Raw genomic sequence first — 10,632 nt, forward strand, 5'->3', positions numbered from 1 at the left:
TCAGCGCAAAGCCTCACCTCCTTCCCCACAACACTTGCTCTTCCTTCTCCCATCTTCATCTCTCCCTGAAGCCCCAGACAGGAGGGAAGCCAGAGGCTGTGGGCAGGAAGTCTTGTTGGTAGCTGCCAGGGAGAGGAGCAAGGCACTGGGGTGCAGACCCATGGCTAGGGGCTCTCATGGGAGGATGCAGGCATGAGACCTTTGCTTAAGGCTGCTTTTTGGTATCAGGTTAACCCAGGGGACCAGAGAGGTGCAGAGGAGTGAGCTCTTCAAAGGGAGCTGGATGCCAGTGTGGCTTTCCAGCATGGGGACCAGGGGCAGTGACACCTTGTCAAAAGCTGTCAGTGTCTGTCCCTGCTCTTCAGCTCCTGGTGCTGAGTGGGGACAGGAGCTGACAGTGCAGGATGTTCTTGGGTACCTCAGGTAGAGCAGGGACCCAGGCATCCTGGGCTGCAATTCACATCCCAGTGCTGGTCCCAGCTCCCTGCGATGTCCCTTGAAGCATCTCCTCTCTTCCCTGAGCAGCAAAGCAGAGTGGGAGCAATGCTGGCCCCCTCCCAGTGAGCCCTTGGCCTGTTGGCCAATACAAAGCCATGCAAACACCCACTGAGGCTTCTCACCACCATGCTTGAAGCAGCCATGGCTATGTGGGGATGTGAGTGGGGCAAGGCTTGTGGGAAGTGGTGGAAGAGAGGCTGGAGGCCTTCCCCTGGTTGGGGTTCAGTTGTTTTTACAGCGCTCAAGGCTATCCCCTCTCCAGGTAAGACTGCATTGGCAGGTTAGAAGGACTCCAAAAGGATTGTGTAGGTGCTCCCCTGGAGGCTTTCCCCACTCTGCGGAGGGATTGGCCCATACCAAGAGGCACTTTGGATGTCCCCTGTCCTGATGATGGAATTGTTAGAACCTGATAGGACCATCCAATCCGTTGGAGGGGCTGTGATGGCCTTTGGGTGCTGCAGTGGCCCTGGGCTCCTAGCAGGTGACAGCGGGTTTGGTAGCACCCTCCCTTAGACACCATGGTTGCTTGTTCTCCTCAGCATTTAATTCTGCACATCCCAGTGGATCGGTGCCTGGTCCCGTATCTGTGCCAGCGGGATGGGGAGGGGGCTGCTTTCTCTTGCAGGTCACTTGGAGGAGGTTCTTGTTAAAAGACTTTGCTCAGTACCTGCTGGTCCCTGTTTATAGCCCCCACCTCCCTCCCTCCCCTCTGCAGAGGGTGATGCTGGAAGGACCACTCGCAGCTGGAGCAGGTATGTCAGAGCAGCGCTGGCGGTTCCCCATCAATTGCTATGCAGGCTGGACTGCTTTAGGCTGTTCCTGTGCATATGAACTAAACTCACTTGAATTATGAGCAGTAGTGTTAATTCTCACACAAGTAACACTTCTCTTTAGCTTTCACAGTAGCAGAGACTCCTAACTGCCTAGAAATGGTCCTGTGATCATCCCAGCGCAGTCTTGTCAGTCCATGGGCTGGGATTCCCAGCTGGAAACAAAACCGGTTACTTATTTTTAAGTGAAATCATTCAAAAGGGTCAGTGCAAACCACTGCCATTGTAGAAACTCCCAGGCACCTCTTCCTGCCCCGCTAGCCTCAGTGCCAGGATGCAGCTTCTTGGCTAGCATCCTAGAAGAGAACTCCATGGAGATATCTGCAATGCTATGGGTTTGCACCCACCCTTCTGCTGTCAGGGTTCAGCCTTTGCCTCGTTCGCATCTCCTGGTGTATCTGTTTTCATCCATAACTTAAGTCTTTTCACACAACTACTCCGATGCTTAACCCTGAGAAGTCCTTGCAGTGAGCATCAGCAGGGCAAGCTAAGGCATCTTTCAGGCTTCAGTCACTCAAGTTGTTATTTGCTGGTTTCCTGCCCCATCTGCCTGTGTAGGTTATATATATGTATGCAAAATCATCCAATAAAGCCAGTTTTGTGCCCAGAACCTGGGACCCATTTTCAGTCTGTTCTTTCAGCTCACTCAAGCAAAGGTTCCTTTCTCTTCCTGTCCTCTCCTGTAACCAGCTGATGCACTCCTCTCTTTAAACTAGGCAGGTGAAAGCAGAAAGAGGCTGAATTGGTGGAACCGAAGCAGAACAAGGGCAGAGGGTGATGAACAGGATGGCAATATGGCTTGACAGATGCTGGTCACAGAGCTGCAGATGTTCTCTGCATGGGTTCTCCTCTTCATCCCTTTCCCTGCCTTTGATGTCCCTCTGCAGCGGTTGCCCTGTGTCCAGTTTTGCTCCTGTGACTGTCCCAGCACTGACTGTGCTTGGAGCTGATCGCAGCATGAACTGGAGATCTGTCCTAGGGCAATGTCTACCCTACAGGGGGGTGGCAGCTGAAACCTTCCCCCTGCTCTCACACCTTGCCAGTGACGGTGTCTTCACCATCCTGCCAACCCAGACACAACCCTGTCTCAGGGTATTTGCAGTCCCAGTTATTCCAGTTTTGCCTGGGAGTGGACCTGTGTTTGGACACTGAGCAGCCCCCTGTGCTGGGGACCCAAGTTGGCTTCTCCAGCATTGCATCCAGAGGAACAAACACCATCAGGACCTTGTTCCTGGGGGTGGTTTAACCCATTTAATAGAGGAGGTCTGAAGTTCCCATGCTGTGGAGACGAGGCCCCTCCTGCCAGCCCCAGCAAGTTGCCTTCCTCTCTTCTCTGTATTTAATTTTCTAGTTTCCTTAAAGCAGCCTTTTGGGGGGGTTGGAGGAGAAAGGGGGGTGGCACCCAGCGTGACTCGTGTGGTGGAGCGGGTTCAGGGCAGCATCGCTCACTGACGCCTCGCAGCAGGCACTGTGTGAGGAGCAGAGACCTCCCCCTTGTCTGAAGTAGCGGCGGGTCAAGGATAGGGATGAACACGTCCCCGGCGCTTCAGCTCGGGCGGCGGAAGGTAAGATGCTGGTCCCTTCTGAGTCACGAAGCTTTCGGTGCTGATTCGATGAGAGGGGCGGCGGGGAGGGGAGATGCCCCGGCTCGGTCCCGCCAGGGCTCGGCTCTGACATCAGCACAAAACTGGCCATAAAAACGGCGACCGGCGAGAACTCCGGCTCAGACAGCGGCCGCGGGGCTCAGCGGGACGGCAGCCAGCGCCTCGCCGCGGTAAGTGCAGCCCCGGCGTGCGGAGCGACGCTTCCCTCTCCCTCTCGTGATGCTTTTGTTGCTGTCTGCTTTCCCGAGCGCTGCTTTGCCTCTGACCGTGTGTGTGTCCCTGTGCCTGTCCAACTGGCTTAGCGGTTCCCAAAACGGGGCTGTCAAAAGTTGGTGGCTGCAGCAAACCTGAGCTCTCGGGAGCCCAGACTGGCTCCTGCCCGGCATGCTGCAAACCCCTCCTTCACAGGTCATAGACTCACAGAATGGCTTGGGTTGGAAAGGACCTAAAGATCACCCAGTTCCAACTGCCTGCCATGGGGTCCCTGAAAATGAAGCTGCTGCGTGTCCCTGCCCTGTCCTGCTAAACCCAGCTCTCCTGCTTCTGCTCCTTGCCCTGCTCCCTTGGCACAGGTGGCTGCAGAAATCAAGCCCATCACTCAGCCTGCTCTGCACTGTCCCACTCACGGCCTTGGTGCTTCAAAGGATGGTACAGGGTGCTCCCAGGTTAACAGTCCAGCAGCCAGGTCCAGGGGCGGGTGCCAAGGGTGCAGGGGTGGCCATGGTTCATCCAGCAGCAAAACCCATGTGTGGAGCCTTTGCTTGGTGCTGCCAGCCCTGCATTTTTGTGGTGGCCACGTCCCCATCTCCTGGGCTGCAGGATCCCACGAGCTCCCCAGAAGCTCCAAAGGGAAAGAGTGATGCCAGGCCTGGCCCACAGTGCTCGGCTAGGACAAAACCCTGTTTAACCACCCTGGGGTCTGTACAACCCATGTTTGCAGGGGGCAGTTATCCCCAGAGCTGTCAGCCCACTGAAACCCCCTGCTTTTGACCAAGCTGCCCTGACCAAGCCAAACCCCTTTGCTCCCACAGCAGTACTGGAGGCCGTTATCTTTGTGGCACCATCCGGAAGCACCAGGCACTGGGAGGCTGTGGGGCCAAGCCACAGCCGGCTGGAGAGTGCTGGGGATGAAGCTGGGGGCTGCCTGCCTGCTGTGCCTGCTGCTCGCCTGCCTGACCCTGCCCAGTGCCCGCAGCCGCCGCCACGAGCGCTCCATGGAAATCCGCAGTAAGAACAGGAGTAAGGGACCCCCTCCCAACCCCTGCCCCCGGAGCCCTCTGCACCCCCAGCCTCCCCTGCACTGGGGGGTGCAGAAGCAATGGTTTTCTTTTATCCTCCTCAACCTGTTTCCCTCTCCCCTTCACCCACGGGTGCAGTGCCCTGTCCTCCCTCCATGTCCTCTGTCATCCCTCTCTGATGGTTCCTTGGCTTTTGCCTTGCAGACCCGGACATCGACCCCTCCTGGTACACAGGGCGCGGGATCAGGCCCGTGGGGCGGTTTGGGCGGCGGCAGGCGCTGGATGAGGGCACCCACCCCGGGGGGGCTGCCCAGAGGCAAGCCTGTGCCCCCCCCCACCTGCACCTCCAGCCCCCCCGGGGGGAGCGGAGCCCCTGAGCTGCAGCCCGCAATAAAAGCCCTTTTCCTCTCATCCCCGTGTCCCTGCCTCTCTGTCTGAAACGCAGCACACGGCAGTGACCCCCAGAACCGCCGGGCTTGCCATGGCTGTGCAGCCTGCCCTGGGGGGGTGCCGTGCAGCAGAGCTGCTCTCTGGATGACGCATCATATCCCCAAAAGCCACCCTAAATATAAGCCCCAGAGGGCTTCCTTTCCTAAGTGCATGCCCTGAGGTCCCCACAGCACACCAGCACCCATGGATGCCCCCTGCATCTTCATTTCCATGGTGCTGGGGTCAGAAACAGCCACCCCATTTCCATGGCCTGGGTCAGAAACTCCCTGGGAGCACATTGGGCCATGCGGATTGTGCTGCATGTCCCCAAATGTTCCTGCATGAACGGTGTCCCCAGGCCAGGCCTCCTTTCCGCTTTGGGGACAAGAAGGGCCACGGAGAAGGTGACCCTCAGGATCTCAGCAAATCTCTGTTTCCAGGATCTCCTGGCCCAACGCTGAGGGTCTAGGGCTGTTTGGGGAGGGAAGAGTTAACCTTGCTTCCCAGTTGTCCTAATGTAGGGGCTTTTAGGCAGCAAATATCCTTTCTGGCTGGGAAGGAGCCCCTGTCCCACTCCAGGATGGCAGGGCTGGGGCAGGCAGGGTGAGGGGAGCACCAGCTCCGGTCGCTGTCACCTCCCTCCCTGCAGGCTGACATCCAGGTTCTGAGAACCCACAAACCCACCCCTTTAGGGCCACGTTCTCTTTATTTGCAGCCTGGTGCAAAGCTGCCGCCAGGCACTGGCTCCACTCTGGGAAGTCAAACACCCCCTCTTCAGACGGGAGGGCAGATGGAGGCGTGAAGTGCAGCTGGGGTGGGAAAGCACCAGTCGGGGCTGGTGGTTGCAGCACTGGGAGGTCCCACTCACTCTGGAAGCAGAAAGGTGGTGGGAGAAACCCCAGTGCTTCACCTCTTGCTTGAAGGCAGTGCGGGAGTTGAGGAATCCCCATGCTGCGGTCAGGTGGGCTCTGACCTCGCTCGGAGCAGGAGGGTGGCGAGGCTGAGCTGCCCCTGCCCTGCTGCATCCCCCTGCCTTGTCACTGCTCCTCTTGGAGACCTCATCCAGGTCCAGAGCTGCCGGTCCTCAGAGCTGGCAGCACCCTGTCCGCACCCTGCTCTCCCCCAGGGTGACTGTTGACCTCCCATGTGGGGATGGGGCTCGTGCCTTCTCTTGTTCCCGCTGCAGGAGCTCTCGGGCTAGGAAGAAACACAAGGTTGGAAAGGGCTCATTTCTCCTGCCAGGGCCTGGGACACAAAGGAGGTCCTGTCCCACCCCAGGGGAGCCACTGGTGACCGCCACTACTGTCCCATGGTAACTATGTTAGCTCTCTACTGAACAGCTATGCCGGGGACACCGTTGCATGTCAAGTGGATACTAAAGCAAAAGAGAAGTGTGGTTTTGGGAAAAGACGTGAAATCCATCTCAGACTTTGGAGCATCCTGGGATGGATCTGTTCATCCTTCTGCCCACAGTTGTGACACATTTCACAGAAACCATGGGCTGCTGTGGCTGTGACCATTGCAGTAGCTGGATGTGGCACAGAATGGACCAGCCAGGAAGAAGATCTCAGTGCCAAACACAAGCAATGAAGGGGGGTCAGCTTTGCAGGGCGGAAGATATTTGCAGCATTGAAGCAGAGGTTTGGGACCTGTGCACTCAGCTCTGCTCTCAACTAAAGCCGTGACACAACTCACCTATGGCCATAAAGATATCATTTACTTGGTGGTTGGATTTCGCAGATGTCTCCATGAACAGGAGGCCTCTGGTCCTTGCAAGCTCTTCTCCCTCCTAGGTGGAGACAAGCACAGTTACTCCCTCAGCCCCCACTGGGGCTGCTTGTTCAGTTACAGGGGCAGATCGTGGCAGGTCAGGAATTGCACAGGGACTTTGGGGGTTTTGCTAGGACATATCCCAGTGCCTCTGGTGAGGGGTGAAGAGCAGGTCTGGGAGCTTGCCCCAGGCACTCACCTCAGTAGCGACTTCTCGCTCAGCAGCAAGATCCACCTTGTTGCCTACCAAAGCAATGACAATTTCATCAGGAAGGAATTCCTTCTCCAGGTCCCTCAGCCACAGCTTTGCTCTGTTGAGTGTTTCCTGGAGAGATGAAGACAAAACCACTCAGGGATCTGGCTTTGATTTAATCCTTTTCTCTCAGGCATAGCAAAGCTCAATGGGTAGCACCAAACCAAAGCGGGTGAGAGAGATGTGGTGGGGAGATGGAACTGAGTGAGGAAGAAGTTCTTCCCTGTGAGGGTGCTGAGGCGCTGGCACAGGGTGCCCAGAGAAGCTGTGGCTGCCCCATCCCTGGCAGTGTTCAAGGCCAGGTTGGACACAGGGGCTTGGAGCAAGCTGCTCCAGTGGAAGGGGTCCCTGCCCGTGGCAGGGGTTGGAACTGGAGGAGCTTTAAGGTCCCTTCCAACCCAAACCAGTCTGGGATGCTATGATCCTATGATTTTGATTGCCCTCTCTCAGGGAAACAAGTCACAAGCCCTCAAACACTTTTAAGGCTAAATCAGCCTTGAAAGTGGCAGTGCTGCTGCAGCATGGCTTAGAGCAGCATCCCCTGCCTTACCTTGTTGGTGATGTCGTAAACAAGGAGAGCAGCATGGGCGCCCCGGTAGTAGAGATGGCACACACTGTGGTACTTCTCCTGGCCTGCCGTGTCCCAGATCTCCAGCTTGATCGTGGCCACCTCCATGTTGAGCATCTGTGTGAAGAAGGAGCCTGCAGGGAAGGTGCACGTTCACTTGCAGGAAGAGCAGAGAGCTCAGATTTGCTGCTGTGACATCAAATCCCTCCTGAGGGCTAGTAAAGGTACTCTAATGCACAAAACTGTGGTGGGTTGCTCATAAGCACTGGCACTGTTGATGGGATGGCAGGGCAGCCTGTGGCAGGCTGGGAGTCCTTCCTGGCAGCAGCTTTGGGTGGATGCACACCAGTTCTGATGTCAGATAGCTCTGAGCCCCGCAGAATAGCCCTCAGAGAGCCACTTCCACCTTGCTGGTGGGTCAGACCTGTGGGAGCTGTGAACAGAAATATCCACTGAAAAGGGTCCCACTACAGGGAAGCCTCCATCCCTGCTCCCAGGGAGCAGACGGCCACTTGTGGACCAGCCAGAGCCAAGGCAGAAGGGCAAGGGGAGCAGCTCCACAGTGCTTTGTTCTCCTTCACCAGCTAGCTCTTCAGACTGCAGGTGGGACCTCAACCTTTGTGTCTGCAGTGCTTTCTTAGGGCAAAATCCAGGTGTATCGTGTAAAATGAACATCTACGATGTCTAGGTGCTGTAGGAAGCTGTGCTGATGTGAATGTACAGGGCAGGCAGCTTGATGTCAGCAGACATGTTGGCTGGAGGGGGGGTTTAGAGAGAGCAGAGGTCTTGCCTTGATGATGGAGACTGTCTGGAGATGCAGCATGAGCTTGCCCATAGCCTGCCTTCAGACACGGGCTGCTCAGCATGGCCTGCCAGGTCAGGGCACACAGGAGCAGATACTCTCCTCTTTGCCTGTGGGGCAGAGCATGGAGCTTGCAGCCTGGCCATAGTGTGGGGAGGCCTGGCAGAAGGAGGCAGTGCTGGTAGCCTTCCATCAGGCAGTGTGGGGGACCCTGCTGCAGCTGCCCTGCCTGCACCCAACCTCCCTGCTCCAGTGGGACACTGCGGCAGCTCTCCTTGGGAGAGGCTGTCCTTTGGGTGTCTGAAAGCTGCGAGGGCAGCACAGGATGGAGCGTGCAAGGGGCGGATGAGCCATGCAGCTGGACTCCACTTTCACTCTGCCGCTGCAGAAGTTGGTGTTTGGTGCCTCCCAGCCACGTCTGGACATGGCCTTGCTCATAGCCTGGTGCTGCAGAGAGCTGCAGGTGACAGCAAAGTGGGAGGTCTGTCTCTGGGTGTGAGGTAGTGGTGAAGGGAATTAAGGCAGCACCCTGATAGGGGCGATGGATGGGCTGCTGATGGCAATCGGGGGAGGCACATTGCCTCAGTGGGTGGAAGAAGGAATGATGCTAAGGTTCTGTTCTGCCCTTACACAAGAGCCACAGTCCTTGGAGCAGCACATCTGAAGGTAATTACATGCAATAAATACACCAAATGAGAATAGGGCTGCCCCCACCCCGTTTGTAGTGGCAGCAGCAGGTAATTTGGCTACAGTCTCACCTCCACTTCTCTCAAAAGTATAAATTGGGCAGTTGAACCTTGCTATAGTAGAGGATGAGGATTTGATCCTGCAGTGCAGATGATGGGCTTGCTCTTCTTTCCAAAGCAGAAATGCCTCTTTGGTAAGATTTGTACCTCTGACTGTGACACAACACCTGGGTGAAACTGAACTTACTGAATTGCCAATTGGTTTGTTTGTTGGGTTTGTTTTTCCAATATGAGCTCAATTACTCACTGTCTGGCTTTGGGTTTTAGTGCTACTGCAGTAAGCGAATTTATCAGTGGCAATGCTGAATCTGTGTTTCTGTTGCTTTATATTCAAAAGTGGGTCTGTGCTACTGCAAGATGTACCAACCAGTTCTGCTGCATCCCCCCTGCTATAAGGAAGAGCATCAGGCCTGGTCTCGGGCCTGGAGCCATCAAGCTATTGAAGCCAGTCACTCACATCCCACGGTTGGCAGTGACTCCTTGAAGTCATTTTTCACGTATCTGTAGGCCAGGCTTGACTTTCCCACTGATGTGCTCCCCAGCAGAACCACCTTGTAGGGGTACATTGGATGAACCCCCTCCGGGGAGGTGCCCAGTGCTTCTTTCTGTGCCATGCCCTGTAAGGAAACCACCTTCATTCAGTGTGCATCTACAGTGATCCCAGGCCTGTCAGCTGAGCCTCCTGCATCAACTCCTGACGGGTGGCACTGGGGCAGCTGGGGCATTCGAGCCTATTCTAACCTCAAAATAGCCTAGAATAAAATCATTAATCTCCTGAATCAAATTTATTGTTAAAATACCTGCCACTGTCAGTAATGACCAGAGGGTGGAGATCTGTAGAAAGGAACTATGCAAGTGAGATGCCTTCTCCTTGGATTGGGTGCATCTCCTGCATACTGGAAAAGTTGATGGCAGATGGACATCACTTACAGGTGTGCCTTGCTCCTAAGCACACCTCCTTCCCCAAAGTGCTGGTGAAGAGCTTAGGCTTATGTCCCACATTTATTGGGCGTCCTGGTCAGAAGTTACACCAGGAGAGCCTAACTCAGGCTGGAGGTGACCTCAGGTGCAGAGGTGATGCTGCTGCCAGTTTGCTAAGGACAAGCCCAGGGAACGGCTGTGCACCTCCACAGCTGATGACTTTGTGTCAGCTCTGCTTCAAGTCAGCATGGTGCTTGCAGGGTGAAAAAGCCAGGACTGAGAGGACCTGGCTCAAGCAGCACAGGGAGCACATGGTGGTGACCAGGGAATGGCAGGAGAGCACTGCCCCAAATACAGTGGTTGCCTCAAACCTGATCTGAAGACAGCGGCTGCAGAGCACTGGCTGTACCCTGGGAAGGGATGGTCGGTGGGAGCCCTCCTGGGTGGCACATGTCCCCTGCCCCCAGCCTTGAGCTTAAGGGACTGACACTGCCCTGCTGTCTGTGGGAGCTGTCGGTAGATAATGCTGTCCTGCAGCTAGCCAAAGCTTTGCCCTGGCTTTTCCTTACAGGGCTCCTCCTCCAATCTCAGCTTCCATGGGGAGCTGTAGGAAAGGAAGGTTCATGCAGAGCTTGCAAAGGAAGGGCCACAGTGGGTTGAATTGAGCAGGAAAGGGTGTGAAAGGACCTTGCATGCACGTATCCCATGTCACATACAGCAGCAAAAGGGAATTATGGCACCAGCAAGCCTGTAACTGTGTGCAGAGATGAGATGTGCCTCTATATAGACCTGATCTAACATCCAAAGTCAGCAAAGCAGCCTTGTGAAGGATGCTGAAATGTTTGTGCCCTGCTGCCATTCTCTGCCTGTGTGTCCTTGACCCCCTTGCTGCTATCCCATGCCAGATGTAGAGCCTCCCATGCCCGGGTGAACACTGCTGGCATGGGGTGCTTCCCTCTGTGCGCTTTTGAAT

General features: G+C 55.8%; 2 protein-coding genes across 2 annotated transcripts; one reads left to right on the forward strand and one right to left on the reverse strand.

The window, feature by feature from the left end:
- Positions 1–4,059: 4,059 nt before the first annotated feature.
- On the forward strand, positions 4,060–4,547 carry PRLH (prolactin releasing hormone; the record flags this gene model as incomplete). The annotated part of the gene is made up of 2 exons (XM_080622056.1): positions 4,060–4,159; positions 4,375–4,547. The coding sequence occupies 2 exons, from the start codon at positions 4,060–4,062 to the stop codon at positions 4,545–4,547; spliced, it is 273 nt and encodes a 90-aa protein (XP_080478182.1).
- Positions 4,548–5,683: 1,136 nt separating this feature from the next.
- Positions 5,684–9,376, reverse strand: RAB17 (RAB17, member RAS oncogene family; the record flags this gene model as incomplete). The annotated part of the gene is made up of 5 exons (XM_080622196.1): positions 5,684–5,796; positions 6,295–6,388; positions 6,569–6,694; positions 7,173–7,324; positions 9,196–9,376. 5 exons carry the CDS (start codon positions 9,374–9,376, stop codon positions 5,684–5,686), a joined length of 666 nt encoding a protein of 221 aa, XP_080478322.1.
- Positions 9,377–10,632: the final 1,256 nt, after the last annotated feature.

Source organism: Psittacula echo (genome assembly GCF_963264785.1).
Source record: "Psittacula echo genome assembly, chromosome: 6".
NCBI lineage: Eukaryota > Metazoa > Chordata > Aves > Psittaciformes > Psittacidae > Psittacula > Psittacula echo.